Source organism: Arvicanthis niloticus, chromosome 15 (assembly GCF_011762505.2).
Source record: "Arvicanthis niloticus isolate mArvNil1 chromosome 15, mArvNil1.pat.X, whole genome shotgun sequence".
NCBI classification, from domain to species: Eukaryota; Metazoa; Chordata; class Mammalia; order Rodentia; family Muridae; genus Arvicanthis; species Arvicanthis niloticus.
Window position 1 is genome coordinate 8,309,322 of NC_047672.1, and position 20,588 is coordinate 8,329,909.

At 38.5% G+C, this 20,588-nt stretch overlaps 1 protein-coding gene across 7 annotated transcripts in view; it reads left to right on the top strand.

Moving 5' to 3' along the window:
• Positions 1–20,588, top strand: part of Pde1c (phosphodiesterase 1C) — a 500,617-nt gene that overhangs the window by 455,736 nt on the left and 24,293 nt on the right. Inside the window, exon 19 of one of the 7 annotated variants that reach the window (XM_076913298.1) lies at positions 10,743–19,483. The exons of the other annotated variants lie outside the window; for them this stretch is intronic. Coding sequence (XP_076769413.1) covers positions 10,743–10,756 — 14 coding nt within the window. The 3' untranslated portion in view covers positions 10,757–19,483. Of the gene's footprint in view, positions 1–10,742; positions 19,484–20,588 lie in introns of those variants that run through there. 7 annotated transcript variants of the gene reach the window in all.

Consider the following 20,588-nt stretch of genomic DNA (forward strand, 5'->3'; position numbering starts at 1 on the left):
TCCTTTAATATCACCTGTATCCTGCTATCCCCCTCTGAAGTACCCCCATGGTTCCTTTATACTTTCCTGGCTTCTGTGGCAACTCCATTTTGTATACTAATATCTAAAGATTTGAAATGAAGTACCATGGATAAGAGAGATCATACAATGTTTGTCTTTCTGGATCCGAGTTACCTCATTCAATGTGAATGCTTCTAGGTCCATCCTTTTATGTTCAAATTTCATGATTTTGTTTTTTAACAGTTGTATAGTATTCTTAAATGTACAGATACTATGTTTTTCACTATATATTTATTTGTTGAAGGGCATTTAGGTTGTTTCTATATCTTGTTGTAAAAATGCTATTGTAAATAGGATGGCTATGAACATGGCTGAGCAAGCATCTATGGAGAAGGATGTTGACTCCTTTGGGCATCTGCCAAAGACTGATGTAGCTGATTCATACCATAGGGTTATTTTTAGTTCTTTTGACTATTCTCCATTCTGATTTCCAGAGTGGATGCAACAGTTTGCCTTCTGAAAGTAACTGAGCGCTCTACTCTCTCCATAGCCTCCCTCACATTTAGTGTCCTTGTTTTATTGATCTCAGCCATTCTGACTAGGGTGAGATAAAATCCTAGTTGTTTTAATGGGCATTTTTACTAATTGCCAAGGATAATTATCACTTTTCGAGGTATATCATAGACATTTTTCTTCCTTCCATTTCTTAATTGGATCATTTGTTTCCTGGACTCAGTTTATTTTTCTACTTCTTAATATATTCTGGGTACTAATGATTTGTTGGATATGTGGCAAATAAAAATTCTCTCCTGCTGGGCGGTGGTGGCCCACACCTTTAATCCCAGCACTTGGGAGGCAGAGGCAGGCAGATTTCTGAGTTCAAGGCCAGCCTGGTCTACAGAGTGAGTTCCAGGACAGCCAGGGTTACACAGAGAAACCCTGTCTCGAAAAAACAAACAAACAAACAAACAAACAAAAATTCTCTCCCATGCTGTGAATTTCTTCTTCATTTGATTGATAGTTTCTTTAGTATAGAAGCATTTTGTTTTATGAGTTTCCATTGATTAATAGTTGGCACAACTATTTCTGAACAATTGGAATCTTATTCAGAAAACCCTTTCCCACACCCAAATCTTACCCATGTTTTCTTCTAGCAGTTGTACCATTTCAGGTTTCAAACTGAAGTCTTTGACCCACTTGGAGCTAATTTTTGTGCAGAGTAATAAGTATGAGCCCAAGTCCATGCTTGTAAGTGGTCATTCAATTATCCTGGCACCATTTGTTGAAGATACTTTTTATCAATATCAAATAACTAGTTTCATGCACTCATGTTTTGAGTTTTCTATTTTGTTCCATTGGGCAACATGTCTATTTTTGTTGAGAAGTGCAGTGCCTCACACTTTGGGGCTACTAATTTGCTGTCTACACTGCCCCACACTTTGGGGCTAAGTGCTTTGGTCAAGAGAGAGAGTGGAGAGAAGAAGGGAAAGAGACGTGAAGAATGGAGACAAACCAGAGTGTGTAGTGAAGTCTGATTACTCCTTTATTTCCCCTATTCCCTATTACAAGGAAATGCTGGGTATTTATAAGCACAAGCAGGAGAACACAGGTGAAAACATTTTACCACATGCACCATGCAGCTGGGGTCACTAAACAGCAAAACAAGCTATGTGGGATAAACAATATATTTATCAGAATGTGCTTCAGCTGTTGTAGGCTATTGAAAGCCAGTCTCTATCAGGGTGTATGGTTCCAGATGGCTGCAAAGTTGATAGCTGTTTTCTAGCCGCTTTCTGCTTAAAGTCGGCTCCCAACATATTTTTGTGCCAGTTCTATATTGTTTTTATTACTATATGTTTATAACATGCCTTAAAGTTTATCCCAAGATATTTTGTCTTTGATGCTAGCTGAAATAGTTGATTGTTTCTAGAAGTTTCCTGGTAAAATTTCTTGAATCAGTTTTATTTAATATCATGTCATCTGCAAATAAGTATAATTTACCATCTTTTCTTCTCTGTGTCCTTTAGCTTCCTTCTTTTGCCATATTGCTCTGGCTCATGTTTCTAGCACTATTTTGAAAAAAAAGTGGGGAGAGTGGACATCCCTGTCCCATTCATAATTTTAATGGGATTGCTTCAAGGTTTTCTCTATTTAGGATGATTTTTGTCTGTGGGTTTGTCGTATATTACCTCTATTATCTTAAGGTATCTTTCTTCCAGGCCCACTTTCTCTAATGCTTTTATCATGACAGCACTTTGGATTTTGTCAAAGGCTTTTTCCTCATCTATTGAGATGATCATATGACTTTTTAAATCTTTGAGTCCATCTATATATTTATTGTTCTGTTTTATCTATTTTGTATTGTTATATAAATACTATATACTGCTATATATTTATATATCTGTTGTTATATTTATTGTCTTACATGTATTGAACCATCCCTGCATTTCTGGGATGAAGCCAGCTTGATCATGGTGGATGATCTGAATGCAAACTTCATTCAGTTTGCTAGTATTTGATTGGGGATCTTGCATCTCTGTTCATCAGACCGATTAGTCTATAGAGCTTTCTGTTTGTTTGTTTGTTTGTTTGTTATGTCTTTACCTTGTAGCACAATACGACTTCATAGGATGAATCTTGGAGTGTTCCTTCTGTTTCCAGGTTGTTTTTTTTTTTTAATAATTTAAGAAGTATTAATTGTAGTTCTTAGAAGGTCTGGTAGAACTCTGCTGTGAATTCATCTGCATGTGGCTTTTTACCTGAAGGCTTCTGTGACTTTCCAGTGTCACCTTTGCTATGGAAGTGCTTAGGTTGTTGATGTCTTCTTGGTTCAACTTTGGTAGCTTAGAGAAATCAAAAAATTCATAATTTTTAAAAAATTTCCTAACTTATTAAAGTACAGGATTTCAAAATGTCTTTTTATAATATCCTTTCTTTGGTGTCCATGGTAGTGTTTCCCTTTTCAATTTTGATTTAGTTAATTTGGGTGCTCTCTTTCTTTTGGTTAGTTGGGTGGAGAGTTTGTTCATCTCATCTTCTCAAAGAACCATTTCTTACATTCTGTGATTCTTTGTATTATGTGTTTTGTTTCTGTTACATTAACTTCCACTTTGATTTTTATTAATTTCTTGCCATTTATTGACTTTGGACTTGCTTTTTTGTTTTGTTTTGTTTTTTATTCTTATGATAGATCATTAATTCCTTTATTTGTAGTCTCTCTGATTTTTAATGTAGGTATTTAGGGTTATTCGTTTTGCTCTTAGGGACAATTTTAATCTGTCCCTGAGGTTTTGTGTTTTTATTTTTATTTAGCTATAAGAATATTTTAATTTCTTCTTTGACCTACTCATTACTCAGCATGTATTGTTTACTCTCTGAGTTTAGTATTGATTATAAGTTTTATTGCATGATAGCTGGCAAGAATATATGGAAGCATTTCAACTTTTCTGTATCCATTAAAGTTTGTTTTGCATCCCAGAATTGGTCTGTTTTAGAGAAGCATCTGTGTACTGCTGAATAGAATATATATTCTTTCATTATAGTGAGAAGGTTAGTTTCTTTAAAAATGGCGATATATTATAATAATGTGTTTTTATTTTTAAATGCAGGTGTCAGGTACGACAATGCTTCATATTTTTTACAACAGCTCGCTATCATTTGCCTCATGCGCTAGCAGGGGCATGATTTTGCCAGTGGCACGATGTTTCTGTAATTATTGACATTTAGAATTTTGGGAACTCTTCAGTGGGTATATAAATGCTAGGGACCATAGAGATGGGGTCACTGATGAGTTGTGGGTGGTTGGTAGTTGGTGGCTGGTGGTGGGTTGCTGGATGTTGTTGCTTGCAGTTTGTTAAGTAATGTGTGCAAAGAAGAAAAAATTAAGTATTCTGACAGTGAAGATCAAACTTGCCACAAGGGATTTGATGCCCCTAATCAGCAGGAAATCATCTAATGATAACATCCCCCCCATCCTTTTTTCTCTCCTATCTAATGTTAAGGAGTTGAAAGGTTGGAAGAAATAAGAACCCCCAAAGTAGCCAAAGGTCAGCCTATATTTGGTATTTGGATAGAATATTCTTTAGATATCTTTAGGTCTATTTGGTGTAAACTATCATGTAATCCTCAGGTTTCTCTGGTTATTTTTGTCCAGAAAACCTGTCTATTGGAAAAATGGAGTGTTGAAGTCAGCTGATATTATTGAGTTTGTATTGCCTTTGTTTTCATTAGTATGCTTTTTATTTATCAGCTGTGCCAGAGTTGGATGCATATGTTTAATGCTGTAATTTTTCTTTTTTTAACTGGTCCTTTCACTAAAATGAAGTGCCCTTCTTTGTCTCTTTTGATTAATTTTAGTTTGAAGTCTATTCTGTCACTTGTTAGGATGGCGATGCTGGCTTGCTTCCTGATCCTGTTTGTTTGAGATACTTTATTTTATCCTTTCACATTGTCTGTGCCTAACTTTAAAGCTGATAGATTTATATAAAGAACAGAAAGATGGATTTTATTTCTTAATTCATTCAGTTACTCTTGATTAGAGAGTTAAAGTTGTTAATATTATAACTTTATTGAGGGTGTAGGTCGATGTCAGGGTTTCTTTTACTGTTTGAATCTCTGCCATGCTTGACATTTCCTGGATTAGAGTTTTTATTGTTTGGTTTTGTTGTCAAATCTCCTTGACCATTTGCTCATTCCTCTCTTCAGTTCATAGCAATACTTCCAGTGTTCTATTTAGCATTTCCTTTACATGTTGGATTTTAGTTCTTTTAGGCTGTGGAAGGTTTTTTATTTCTTCTTCAACTGTGGTGATACTTTTTCTGGGTATAGTAGTGTAGTTTCCATTGGCAGTCAGTCTTTTAGAATACACACTGCATTGCTCCAGGCTCTTCTGTCTTTCAGACTTTTTCACTGAGAAAACAACTATGATTATGATAAGTTTTCCTTATATGTAACTTGTGGTTTTTTCTTGTGCAGCATCCAAAAATTTTGCTTTGTTCTTTATATTTAGTGTTTTAACTATGATATTAAATCTTGGAAAATTTCTAGCTGGGGTTCCATGTGTTTCTTGTGTCTGTATTGGTATGTATTTCTTTAATTTGGGAAAGTTTTATTCTGTGATATTGTTAAATATCTGCTCTATAGGATGGTCTTGGGATTCTTCCCCCTTATATATGCCTAAAATTTGAAAATTTGGTCATAGCATCACACATTTTCAAATATATATATTTCACTTATTTGGTATAGATCTTTTGCTCTATCTCTGAGCCCTGATATTCTGTCTTCTGATTAATTCATTATACTTATAAGACTATTCTCTATATTGAGTTTTCAATTCTGTCTTCATTTCAGTTTAAGTTTTCTTCAATATTTCTATCTCTTTATTGAATTTTGTTTTCAAATCTTTAACTATCTTCATTATTTCATTCAGTCGTGTATTTATATTTTCTTGGACATTACTTAGGTACTATCTTCTATCTTCTTGCTGTTCAATAAGATATTTAAACATGGTTTTTGAAAATTACTTTAATTCTTTGATAATATTTATTATTGTCCTTTTAAAATCTATGTCCTGGGGCTCATCTAGGTAGTTCTCATTAAAGAATACTCCTGTGATTCTACTGTGGTTGATGTGAGCCATGGTGTCTTGGCCATTATTGTTGTCTTTATAATTTGACCTGGGCATGTGGACTTCTTTCTTTTGTTTGTATGTCTGGTATGAGACTCTGTCCTGTCTTATATTGGGCCAGTACAGAAGTTATGTGGTAAAGTTGGGGGATGAGCTGCTTAATTGGACAAGCCAAATATGGCACCGGGACTGGAGTTTGGCATATGCATGTAGAGATGGAGGTGAGAGGAAAAGAGGGTCTCAACAGCCAAAGATGGCTTGAAAACAAAGCAGGTTTGAAGGTCACAGCTCTGGAGCTAGGCCTGTGGGTGTGAAGATGGAAACAAATGTATTGAAGGATGGGCAATGAAGGAAACAGCTTATTAGGTAAAGATGGCCTGTGAGCTGAGTGGGTTCCTAAGCTGTGGATCCGGATCTAAGCTTCTGTAGTGAAAAGATGATGTTTTGATGAAAAAAAATTATTTTTAAAGTAATACTGGTATCCAGAACATATAAAAAACATGTAAAAGAAAATGACAATAACAAAATATGTATTTGTTTCTCCACTAGAAAAAAATTATATCTTGTCAAGTTCTGTGCAAACAATTAGAGAAACAAAAGTAACTGTATTTTCCTAGAGAAACTCTATTGATTTTATTTAAATCCTTAAAACAAACAAAAAACAGCTTCTTTTGAAATAATATATACTGACCCAAGGCTGTGTACATTTTGAATGCCATGTCTTAGCTACATATACATGATCTCAAGAACTATGTCAAATGCCCATGCTCAATATTTATCTTAGAGCTCTCATTAGAAGGAGTCCCTAATTTCTAAGTGAGAGTGTATGTGTTTCTAAACACTAGATTGCTACAATTTGTGACCATTTTACTCTGCACTTTGGCATGAACCATCATGAAGGCATTAGAATTCATTCCTTTTCCTCATCCAGGTTGAAGCACCCACTGATTTCCTAAACTAATAAATCTAAGGAAAGCATGGAGAGCTGTCAGACTGTTTCACATCATGATTCTGTGTCCCACAAACTTTTCAGAAAACCTTTCTTAATCTTCATGGTCCTGGTTCCTTCTGGGCTTCACAAATCCAAACACTAAGTAAAAATAACAGTGTCTTGTGTGGAGATGGTGTGTTACCTACACTGTTGTGAATGCAGGTCCTTTCAGGACTTACTGACCTGGTAGGGGTGACTAGGGCCCTGCAGTGGGAAACGTAATACTTTACCTAAAAGAGAGTGAAAGCAGAAAGACACATTGACTCTTATCAGACAGAGTATAGACAGGTAACATTCCAGATTTGCAAAGGAAGCACACGCTACACAAAGGAAGAGGGAAACAGCAAAGGAACAGGAAAGCTTAATGACATAACCATTTACAGTGGCGTGAAGGCACCACGGATGAGAAAGAGAGGCAGGATGGAAGCAAGATGAGACCCAGGAATCTACCATGAGTAAGAACTACAGAAGCTTATTGTGTTTGGGGTCAAATGGGGCACTCTGCAGAACAGAGATAGCCCTACTGATCTCTGGAGAGGAGACACAAGGTCAGCCTTTTAGAAATTATAGTCCCACATCCATTTAGCCTTATTTATCTTTTTCTACCATCTGCTGATTCAGCTATCCGTTTGTCTCTCTCTGCTAGAATATGTGAGCAGAACATTTTGTTTAAACAGTGCTATGACATTGATAGTATATGCAGTTGAATTATTTAGAATAATTCTTACAATCTTAGTTTTTATTGATGGTACAAGAGAAAGTGTTCACATTGAAAATAACCCTTTAAATCAACTGCCATAGCCTGAGACTAGAACAGTGAAATCTCCACCTGGATAGACTCTAATAAATATCTCTAAAATAATGATTTTCTTAGTATTTCTTAGTATTCTTATTAATAAAATATAAGACAAATGTTTATTCATATCTTAGAAGAATATATTTGACAATTAAAATTGGGTGTTGGTATTTTTTTACTGTTTATTCTCTCCATTTTTTTTAATATTTAACATTTTGCAGATCTTTGAGTTACTTGCTATATGGCTTTGAATTTTCATTGATTCCATATGGAAATAGCCACAGTATCTTTCCCCTTGAAAATATAGACTTGGCCACTGAACTGTTCTCACACAAACTATTAGAAAACAAATAAACAAACCCAAGAAAAATGCAATATATAATTGCAGTGAGTTATGTTTACAGTGCTTCATTTAGGCCAGGGCTGTATTCTTAGAACATCTGCCTGAATGAGGCTCAGCTGACAACTTAAGAATAAACAATAGGAATGATAAATACATTTTTAAAACTATAGCACATTCACTTGGACCTTGACTGTTTCTTTAAAGGCAGGACTTTTAGCCCAAATGGCTGTAAGAGCTGATCTCAGCATCTCTTGCCAACAGGATGCAGAGGAAGGGTGAACTAGGCAAGACCACCCTGTTTAAATCCATCTCCCACTTATGAAAGAAGCTGCTGAGATATCATAATCCACCACCATGAGACAAGTACACTTATGTGAATGCTTGTGGCACATGTTTGTCCTTCAGGATTCAAAGCTAACCAAGCTTCCCCTTGTGAGATGTAAGGTCGAAGATGAAGGAGCAGGTCGGAAACATTTGCCTAAACATTTTCTTTAATCATACCAAGATGGCCTAACTTCCATTTTAGTTCATGGATTGTTCATTCGAGAGGAACTGCATTTAACATTTTTTGTTGGCCTTCAAATGAAATTTAAAGCAAACTATTGTAACTACAATTCAGTACAGCAACCTCTCTAATAATTTGTTTCCAGAGTCTTCTCCACATACTCTATGGTCTTGCTGATGTTTTCTCAATTTCCATTTAACTTGACAACAAAAATATAAATTCGAAATGCCTAAGCACACATAAGAAGTAGAGTGAGGAGAAGCTCAGGTGTGATTGACAAATCAGGGCAAAGATGCCTTGTGACAGGTGTCCAAGAGATCTCAGGTGTCTCCAGAGATCAGCTGCACAGACCACCATCCATTTGAGACTTTCTTATATGGAATATAAAATCTTGCCAAATCACACCATGTTATTCATGTCATACAGTAAAGAACAAAAGGTTGGGCAGAAATAGATGATTTTCCCCCTCTCAAAGAGTCAAGTTTGTCACAGAACTTTATCCTCTGAGTAGCCATAAAAGTGGACATCTTAGTATAAAGTGCCTTAAATAGAAATTATGCTAGGCAAGCTATGAGTCTGAGGCTGGGGTGATTGCCAGGGGTCTGTAACCTATTAGTCTTTTGCTGTTGATCTCATATATAATGATTAAATATACAAACTTTCTTTATCCTCACCCCTCCATATACCTTGGCCAAAGAGTAGAAGAAGCTCAGTTGAGGTCTAGAGCCTGAGGAAACACTCATTCCCCTGTTTCATACTTAAGCAATGATTAGAAAAGTGGAAAGATCTTCTCGAGGCCTCTGAGTTCCTCTAAGACCCTGATGGACCTCTTTCCATCTCTGGAACAACTTTTGACAGCCGGCCACTTGTAACCCAGACTCCTTTCAACATTAGAGGACTGTCACACTCCTTGTTGGCCAACCAGGCAGCGCAGGCTAAATTTAATGATGGTGCTTTTGAGCAAATTGTCCTCAGCTTCCTTCTCATCAAGTATCTTATTTAAAACAAAACAAAACCCTTATGCCATCCATCATATCAACATTAAATTTTATAGGAGAGGGTCCAGGCATACCTGTGAATGTGATGAGTGCCATTTATAAGGAGTCTTCTTGTTATGTATGACCTTAAGCTGATAGAGGTAGGGCCTGCACATTAAGAAAAAGATCCAGTTTTCAATTCCCTTGTGGGCCAAACTGTATAAGCTAGGGAAAGACTCTAATCCTCAGTGTTAGCTTTTGCCTTGTCTCCCTCCCTTGCTGTCAGGTGCTGTCAATGGAGAGGGACTGGCCCAAGGGGTTGTTTTGTTTGTTTTCTCTCTTCTCTCTTCTCTCTTCTCTCTTCTCTCTTCTCTCTTCTCTCTTCTCTCTTCTCTCTTCTCTCTTCTCTCTTCTCTCTTCTCTCTTCTCTCTTCTCTCTTCTTCTTCTTCCTTCTTCTTCTTCTTCTTCTTCTTCTTCTTCTTCTTCTTCTTCTTCTTCTTCTTCTTCTTCTTTTTCTTTTTCTATTATTTCTCCCAAATGCTCCAGTTGCTAATGGAGGGTAAACATAGCAAACACCAAGCAGCAGGAGGTCGGGATCAATGGCCCCTGGAAAACTGAGAATTGACTATAATTACAATAGATCAGAAGGGGCTGGTCCTATCTTCCAACTTTCTGCCTAATTTCAGCTAAGTCTTATTTAGGAAAGTATCTTTAAATTTGAAGGGGAAGCTTTCCTTGTCCTGAGATTACTTCTAAGATTGCTGTAGGTGATGCTATTACCCTTCCTGGAGCCCAGAACCCTACACTGTCATTCCTTTGGGGCCCTGCACAGCAGGGAACTTTTTAAACAGGGAAGGATGATTTGCAGGAGGACACCAGTGCCTGCTGGTCCTACAGGGCTGTTGTTTTAAGTTCCTTTGAGGATGCAGGGGATAGAGTTCACCAGGTGAAAAACATCCCAATATCGTCTATTTCCATGAACTTACTGCCATCTTTGTTTTCTTCTTTGGCTCTTACTATGGATGCATTTGCATGATGATTTTGGTTGGGGAATTTCTTGTTTGGAATGTCTTTGGGAAACTTCTGTAAATGGGGCAAATCTTCGGAGAAGGTTTCTTCTGACCCCACCGAACACTGAAATACATTATTCAGACTCCCAGATTCTGTCCTCTCCCTGACAAAAAAAGACTTATTAAACACAGTACTTCAGCTGAATGCCTGTAGACCCAGTTTAAACAGCCCTTGTGTCTGTATATATGGGGTGGGGGGAGGGGGGAAGCGGCTTAAGGTTTTCTGCTGAGACTTTCCTTATGAATAAAATGAATCTTGTTTTGGAGAGCAGAGCTCTCCTGTCTCCCAACTGGTTTTCTGCCACAATTAGTCTGAACTGTTCCATTGATCACTTTGACTTTTTGCCCCCAGAATTTCTTCTCCTGAGGCTTTAGGGTAGAGGGGGAGGGAAGGCAGCATTGACACTTTTCTTTTTCTTTTTCTTTCTTTCAGATCCAGAAGAGTAGAAAAGACCTCACATAGACTGAGGCTGCCAGTGTCTCCCGCCATTTTAGCTGAGCTTCTCCATTCTCCTCCTCCCACAAAGACTCCTATCTGGGGAAGGTGTACAGCTTTCAAAGCCAAGCCCCATATTTGGCCTTCTCTCGTCCTCCCAAGGACCTCTGGGAGTTGGGTTGTGGGCTTAGAATTCTGGGGGATTTCTTTCCCTGAATACACAAAACCCATGTGTGGGTCCTTGTATTCTGCTTATTTTCATTTTGGTTTTGCCCCATCCCCACCACAACAGGAATCAAACACAAAAGGCTATTTGACAATCCATTACTAATAATTTGGCTGTCTGGACCTGGTGAAAGGCTGACATCCTGGATGCACTAAATGAGGCCTGGAGACTGCCATTTTGTTTTTGTTAGTGCTGTTACCTTAGGCTGTTGCCTTTCCCACTGACTCCTGATGGTGAATATCACCAGGCTTGCCTTCATCACAACGAAAGTGAAATGTCAATCTCCAATTCTTCTTCTTCTTCTTTTTAAATCAGTTGAGAACTTTTTTTTTTTCAGTTTACTTTATGAGTTAAAGTTAAGAACAATTTTTTTCCATTTGTGTAACATGAAATATTGTTTTTTAAGAAGAACTTATACTAAAGGACTCTGTATTTGATGCTTAATTTATTATCTGTAAACTCATGAATATAAACTTGAATGTGTTAGTTGATGACCATACTGCCAAGTGGTTTCCCCGGGGCTTTCACTGGGTAGTACCTATCACTACAATGTCACTGAAATATTGACCATTGCCTTGTCATTTTCTTTTGAGTATCTATAAATTGGCCTCATTAATTAAAAAAAAAATGTTTTAAAAACGGAAGTGATAAGGGATCCAGAATCAGAGAGATGAGTAAGGTAATACTTTTCATTTAAGTGAGATTTTAACACAACAAAGGAGTTGATTAATAGCACAGATACACTATAAAGATAAGAGGTTTGACAGGGAAAGGGAATAGAAATAGATTGTCTGGAAGCCAAACAGAAAGTGGGATCCAGTGGAATGCAAGGAAGGTATGATTTTTCTCCCATGGTTTGATTTGGATGTATTTTTCTTATGTAGTGTTAGGTCCCTTCTGAAAGTAATGCATGTCCTATGGGATTAATGTCAGGAAGAGAATGAACTAGGTGACAGGCTTAGATGAATTCTACATATTTCACTTCTACATTAAAAGCATAAAGTCAGATATTTTAAAGTATCTGTATTGCTGAAATAAGTTACTGGTGTTTCTTCAGAGGTTAAGGACGACTGTGTATGTATGGTTCTTGGGACCTCTTGGCTCACAGAAACAGGCTTCAGCAGGAAGATGGGAAGAAAGCTGTTGCCTGGACCACACAAGGCCTGATGTTTCCCAACTTTTCTCTGTTGGTTGTGTATTTGGCCTCATCACAACACTGACGCTTCTTCACTGCTCTACCTGCTTTTCTAAATAAATCACGAGGTTTCAGATTTAAATGACTTTGGGAGCATAGAGGGAGGGGCAAATGTATGATTAGAACAAGCCATTAATATCTAATCATTGCAATACAGGGCAGTTTGATGGGCCGTGATATCAATGAGACAGTGGGAAAGAGTGAGGATCTTGGGGCACTGGAGAGGTGTGGCTGTGAGGGAAGAGTGAGGATGCTCAGGACTTGATGAAGCTGGGTATTGGTGAACAGTAAGGATGGGGAGAAACTGCTGAGGGAGATGCTGTGGTAAGAAGGCAGCAGCCCAGTGTTATGGACTATGTCTGTGCTGTGTAAGAACAGGAATCCTGTGTACACAGATTTCTTTGTAAATCCCCAGAGTTTTACACATTCGCTTCTAACTCAGATGCTTATACTGCACTAGCGAAACAAAATGTGCTCGTGAGCTGCATGCCACCCAGGGATGGCTGGATTGCAAACTGTGCTCTTAAAGGTAGAATGATCCTGTGTGTCAATTAAATGCAACTGAGTGTATGCAGTTTATGCCTTTGGAACATGGGCCTTTTACCTCACATCAATTCTGTATTTTTGTATGTGACGAATTTGGGCAGTTGATACAGAATGTCTACTGCTTCATTTTATAATCTAGCAAATAACACCAAACAATATTCGAATGGAAATAGGAATATAGCCATTTCTCTAGGACCAATGACGTTGTAAATGATTTAAATTAGCCATCAATCAGCTGAAAAGAATGGAAAGAGAGCTTCACGCATCACACTTAGCTCAGAAAACCCAGAAGGAACAAAAACTCTGCCAACTTAGTCTCAGCTTCCAGTTTCTCAATTGTTAAAGCACATTGAGTAAAAGCGCAAAGCCGTTTGTTTAAAAAGCACATTACTATGCTCTAAACTCACCCTAGAACTGGTAGCGCATTAAAATAATTATTCCAGGTCAGTATTCGCAGGAAGAAACAATATTTCCAAAGCTCTAGCAATTTTTTTTTAATGTTGGTTTTGCTTTTCTTGAAGTAGCTTCTTCCAAGTTTAACATTGATATCCAACCAGCATCATCCCACTACCCCAGTCATCATCTTGCTCTGGTTCATGTGCATAGCGCAGCCTTGCACACCAGAGTTCTAATAAGAAACTGTGGACACAGCAGTGGCCTCATACTCACCAGTATTTTCATAGATACATTTCATGTTTCTGGGTATAACACAATAACTGGAGTCATCACTTGAGTTGTATCTTCATATCACCAAACAAGCCTATATCCGAGTTGTGTCACTATGGTCTCATCTTGGGACAGAGCGACTGATCCTTACAGAGTTCTGGTTTTTATTTCTTATTTGTAGTTGCCTTTCCTCGTCTGTGAGTCCCAATAGCTCATGGCATCAATTAAAAGATGCATTTCTAAACCATAAAGCACCTTTTTCAACTGGCTGTTTTGTTCTTGGAACTTTTAAGAAACTGTTGAAGACATCTGACAGGATTCTGCATCCTTCTACCTTTAACCATTAAATTTGTCATGCTAAGCACCAAAGCCAAAGGCAATCTAGTGTTGCAGATTCATCTCATTTGTAGAATCTCAGACATTATATTTTCCACCTCCAGCCACGCCATTAGAAAGTGTAAAAAGGAAAAGGAAAAAATACTGTTATCATGCAGTGTGAGGGGAGGGGCTATTTTGTGCTCCACGTTCTGGCATTTAGGAGCCTGAACTCTCTTCTCTCATGGATAACTTTCCCTTACATAGACTTATACATGAGTCAGTAGGAGGATAGATGGATAGACAAATAAGGTATCATCTTCCTCTGGTGTATGTTAATGTGTGACTAGAGATTTTGATGAGAAACATTTTTTAATGTTTTCCCAATGATTGTAGGGAGAAGAAATAATTTTTAAAAAGTAGAAAATCCTTTCTCATGATGAGACAGAGAAGATTCCAGGATTGGAAGTCTGAGTGTAGCATAATTTTCCAAATAAAAGAGATTGGGGAAGTACCTTTATTCCCAGTCAGACACTTCATTCTAACTCTGAGATGCCCACCCCCACTGCAGGAATTATAGTCTGGGTCTGTCACAGTGCCTGACCCCAACCTACACTCAGGAAGCAAGGGAGAACTTTCAGGTGGAATCACACTGTCCCCTTTCAATTCAAAGTTCAAATTTCCTTTACAATATATTCTACATCTCCTCCTTCCACATGGCTGCATTCATGAGACTTGCATTCTGGGTAAAGGCAGACGTATTTGGATCACACCCATGGTTTATCACAGGAGAGGGGCAACAGCAGGCTGTTTGGGGAATTCATTAGAGCTAACAAGTGCATGAAAATAGATTAAAAATATTTTCTGTGGCCTTTAAATTTGAGAAAGAACAGCAACAAAATCAAGTCAATGAAATGAAGCTCTTCAGAGGCTGAACCAAGAGAGATGATGCCACAGACCTGCGTGAAACACTCATTGCTCTGCTTCGAATCCAAGATGAAACTTGGACTTTTTTGAAACAAATAGGAAATACTATCCATGCAGCAGGAGAAATCACTGCAGGGTCCGCTGTGCCAGTGCAGTGGGCACAATGCCCAGCTGCAGCAAAGCTGAGTGTTGTTGAATATAATGTTTCAATAATGATGTTATATTGGTTCTTATTCTTGAACAAATGGAAAAATTATACTTGTAATCCATCAAGAGCGATCCGTGATTAAAGGCCTCATTATCACTGAGAAAGAGAGCATAATGAACTGCCAGTAACGAACAGCAACTATGCTCCTGTGAAACCAGGACACTCATTACCCGATGCCCAAGCAGAAACACTGGTGGGCACAGAGGTGGCCCTGGAGTCAGGATGTAACCGGGGCCATCTACTGATTTTACTGGAGTGTTTAACAACTATGAGTGAGGTTAGAAAAATGGCAGGATCTCATTGGATATTTGTATGGGGAATGTGCTTCCCAGGAGATCGCCTGTGATGAGAAAAACCAGCTTCATTTAAGAACTTGTTTTCTCAGGAAACAATGGTGAGGGGACACCTGGTCTGAGAAGTTCATGGTCAGGCTGTAAAGACTGAGTCCTGATTATCTTCTTATATCAACCCTGTTTCCCATTTTCACTTAAAATATTGGCACAAATATTTGAGATGAATTACCATTAATTTTGGCTTTTGTTCAAGTGCAAGTGTGTTAACACCAGCAGGGGCAGGTTTCCCTGGATACGCATGTTCCCAAAGTAAGCGGCCATTGCAGAGTCAGAAACGGTAGAATAGTGGGACCTTTCAGCTCAGTCAGAACACGCTTGCCTAGTTTCTCTCCTAGGGATTCCTCTACCTTCTAAGTGATTGTTGACTGTAACAGTCCACAGTCAGTGTCACTACTGGGCATCTTTTCTGGAGTGCTCAGGCTCAGCCATTGCCCCTGAGGCTCCCCCATGTACTCACTCGTCATGGGAGCTGACATCCACTCTTGCAAAAGCACTCACAGGGAAGCTCACTAGAGCCCTGTGACTGGAGTGGCTTTTAACCAAGTGCTCAGGAGGCATACCTGTGCTTAGATCTGCCCTTCTTATGTGCTGTATAATAGAGAGGGGGCTTTGTATACTGCTATCCTTGTCTTCAAATCGGTATATGTGTGATATGTGTGATGATATAAAAAAATCACACATTAATAAGTAGATAGCTTTATGGTTAAAATCTACAGCCATACATATCATCCAGAGATGGATTCTAGAAACAGACTCTAGAGAATTCCTTTTTTTTTCCTTCTTGTTCTGATGCTATTTTATACGATTTTATATGCTGTAAGATTTTAAAATATTTTTGCTATTTTCATTTGTAGACCTTGGCTCAGGTTGTCTTATCTCTTGTGTTCCCCCATATAGTGACACCCCTGCTTCACTTTTGAAGTATGCTCTCCCTGCTTCGTGCCCGTCCCTTTGTGTTTTTTTTTTTTTTTTTTTCATGTCTCACATTTTCTGTCATTTCCTAAGTCTCTCCAGTGGTTTCTGCCCAGATAAGCCATGCTATTTGCAATATCATTTGAGCACAGAGAAACACAAAATTTGGGGGTTGGGGACTGGGAGCATTTTGTAGTGTAATCCAAACAAGGAAATGTTAAGTGTCTAAAGCAAAGTGGAGCTATATGGGGAAAGGGATAGATTGGTGAAGAGAGGCAAGGACGAGGAAATTGGAATCGGGGAAATTATTCAAGGCAAAGTGAACCCCTTCTAGGTTAGTACAATGCTTTGTCTTCCTTGACTGTAGGATTTTTTTTTTTCTGGTACAAGGTTTTTCTCCTCTGGATATTATGTTCTCACCATGAGTATACAGACTCACTCATTCCTTGTAGGGAGCTGCCCTGGCCCTGGCTGTATGGGACTGGAAGGTGGAAACCCTTCCTAGGCCTTAGATTTTGCTGCTGTTGAGATCCAGACAGCTAGGTTTGTGGCAAATGTCTGAAATGGTATCAAGAACATTTAGCAGAATTCCGAAGAAGGAAGGCTGCCAGTCTGCCAGACTTTTCTCAGATTATGCCACATACCTAGTTGGTTGTGGTGAGAATTAAGAAATGTATACTTGTGCACAGAAGATACCCTTTGTAAAGGAAGATGGGAAATGGCTTGTCTTTACTTTGCGGCACAATATCATGTACTTCCCTGATGTGAATGAGTCTCAGGCAGACATGATGCAGGTTTGAGCTTTTATTTATCCAACACAGAGCAAGGGAATGGCCATCCATTCTAAGGAAAAGTGTTCTATCCCCTATGGCGCTGTCACTTCATGCTAAAAGTTGTCCACACACTGTGACATCACACCTCCAAGTGCAAAATCGAAGCACGGGATTCATGTAAAACAGAGAGTGCCAAACTGCTGTTAAAAATTTAAAAATATGTTTATTGCAAATCTTTATTGTACAAAGGAGCTTGATAATCCTTCATGTATAATTCCCCCTAGCATCTAGTAATAAAAAATTGTATGTTACTCTAATTGTCAAATAAAAACATTAGTTAACCTCTTCATTGGAATTTGAAAGAAAGAAACGGCTGTGTGTTTCTTGTAGTTGTTGTTGTCCACACTCTATGCCAAATCTGGGGCTGCCAGAACCCGCTCTAATCTCCATTACTCACATTCTCCCGAATCCTGGATAATAAATGCTCAAGTAGCAACTACTTTACCAAAGCCCAGTAGGGGTTATTCACAGAGCATGGCTACCATGTTCGTGTAGTCTTCATGAGGGTGAAGTTTGGGTTAAATGGGTTATCAGAAGTTGAGGCTGCCATCCTAGAGTTAGGTTGACTTCCAAGTTATCTTTCACTTAGCACAATGGTGTCGTAATCCTGAATGCCAACTTTTAAATTCTAAACTCTTTTCTTTCCCCGTTCTTGGAAATGTTTTCCTGCCCTCTCAAATAGAGTAGCATTAATCTGCTCGTTATCCTTGTCTATAAGGTCATAAGATCTGTACCCAGCTGCTAACTTCATAGCAGCCACTAAGAGATGCCCCTTGTGGTGATGGAGTGTACTACACAATTACTACTCAGTGTGGCTCTGCCTAGTATTCTTACACAGTAACTCTGCTGGATTACTACCCGCCTTGCCACCTTATAAATTATAGCCTTTAGCTATGCACTTCTTCCCTGTGGGATCTGGTTGTTTTATAATAAAAGTGCTATTATCAGATCATCAATAAGAACTTAAAGTCACTTGTACTACCCCACCCCATAATTAATCACTGCTAGTGTTTCACTGTGTTTCCTTAAGGTCTTCAACTGTACACACTTTACTATGTGTGAACTGTGTTTACACAGTTAAGGTGATGTAGTGTACCTAAGTTATCATTATGACTCATTTCATATACTAGAGTGTAAGTGTTATCCTGGTTTTTAAGCCTCCTCATTAATATAACTTCAGTGCAAATATAATACGTTTCATCTTGTAGCAATAGTACAGTTTACTACTCTAGTACAGTAGTACTTAACCATGTCTCTGCTATTGATCAAGGAAGTTGGATGCTTTTATTTTATCATTTACAGAATTAACAGAAACGAATCTGTCTGTATAAAAGGTTTTGTCACATTTTAGAATGCCATTCCTGGAGAAGTTGTTAGATGTTCAGTTACAGGAATAAAAGCTGCAGGTACTGTGGGGGTGGCCAATTTCTGAGCACAATTGAATGTTAAAAGAGCTGTATTTCAGCAGTGTAAAATGCTGATGTGTGAAGAGCTCGTATATTTTGTATTTTGTGAAGAGAGGACAAGTCTGGCCAGAGCAAACATAGAACCGATGGTGCAGTGTGGGAAAGTACACTGCAGGTATGAGCTCTGGATATGCATACACTGCTGGAGGACAACCCTTTGGGGAACTCAGTTTGAGATCTCCTAAACTGTCAGTGATTCCCCAAAGAAGGAGAACTCGATGCCCTTTCTTTTAGGATATAAAAAGACATGAGTGATGATTTGTTCTGAGACATCAACCTACTGCTGTAGGCCAAGTAGAACACAATAATGTCAGCAGATATATTTAGCAACAATGGCCAGAAAGTTACGACTATTGTAAGAGCAGGCATTTATAACATGCTCAAACACATAGATTTAAAATGCCTACTATGCCAACATCCTTTCCCATCATGGCCTCTCTACACCCATGCTGCCCCATGGGCTGTATTTACAACAGTATTGTTCATAAGGATGATATTTGGACTCACAGGGCACTTAAATCATTCTTTTCCCCTCAGGCTTGTACTTGTGCTACCCATCTTTTAGAAGGAAAACAAGTTGTCTGAGTTAAGTCACAAATCATTGGGGTTTCTCACTAACCTCAGGCTGCCCTGTCTTAGGAATGTGTGTTCACCTTGTGGGTGGCAGCCTTGGCTGTCACTTCCATCTCCATCCCATTTCCAGTCTTCTGAATAATTGGATTCATTGCCTTTTAGCTGAAGGAGCCCAGGACATTAATTTGAAATATCTGAAAGCTATTCGTTTGTCAAAAGACACCAGTCACATGAGTTGCCCTAGTGACATTTCTGCCCCGAGCTGAATGATTAGGTTGTTTACTCTCTAAACATTCACTGTAGATCAAGGACAATTTAATTCTTGCCTTTAAAATTCTCCTTTCCAAACATGACATATTTCCATGTGTGTAGGTGCATTGCATTATTAGTACACACACACACACACACACACACACACACACACACACTTTCCTTAGAATAAAAACCAAATGCTAACACTAATACCCCAGTGTTTACAAAGCATGCTTGCATGAGTGTTCTTACCTGACCCTCAAAATTTTATCCTGAAATCGATGTTTTTACAGCTTAATAGTTGACAAAAATGAAATAAAGTCTGTTTCAATGTACTTGCTTATTCTTTTGTATGTCTTGCCTACTTATAAAATATTTGAGAATTCTAAATACTCATAACTTGAATACACTCCTTAAATTAAGAAAGCAGAATAAAGGCTGAGAAGATGGCACACATAGTTGATAAAGTATTCACCTTGAAAACATAATCACATGAGTTTTTTTTTTTTCCAGAATCCACATTAAAGAAAAGATGAGTGAGGTAGTGCATGCTTTTAATTCTGGCACTTGAAAGGTGAAGATAGGTAGAATTCTGGGCCTTGCTGGACAACCAGCCTATTATGTGTGTGTAAGGAGACAGCATGACTAAGGTAACATTTTATAAGAGGAAGAATTCAATTTGGGTTCTAGAGGATAGTAGAGTTCATGACTATCATGGTAGGAAGCAGGCAGGTATGGCACTGGAGCAATAGCTGACAGCTTTATATCCTGATACAAATACAGCAGGCAGAGAGAAAAAGAAAGGGGAGGCCATAAAGGGAAATAGAAAAAGAATATGAGAGAGAGAGAGAGAGAGAGAGAGAGAGAGAGAGAGAGAGAGAGAGAGACCAGGTTTGGTGTGGGCATTTGAAACCTCAAAACCCATCTCCAGTGACACAACTCCTGCAACAAAGCCTCACCTATTCCAAAAAAATCCACAGCTTCTAATCCTTCCCATTTTCACTAACCAGGGGACCAAGCATCCAAACTTATGATGGGCTATGGGGGCTGTTATCATTCAAACCACCATACCTAATCAATGAATTCCAGACTACTGAGATACTCTGTTCTAAAACCATGATGGACAGTGACTGAGGAATGACACCTGAGATTGTTCTGTGGCATACACATTTATGCGTGCATGTACACATATGTGCACACATAAACATATATACTTATATAGAAAGGACAAGAAGGAGCAGGGGGAGGGAAAAAAAGGAAAAGCAGAATAAAAGTGGAGGGATAAAGGAAAACTAATAGCCCAGAAAATTGTCTTTATGCAAAAATGCAGGGTAAAGAGCCTCTCCAGTTCCTAGTAATAAGTCATAAACC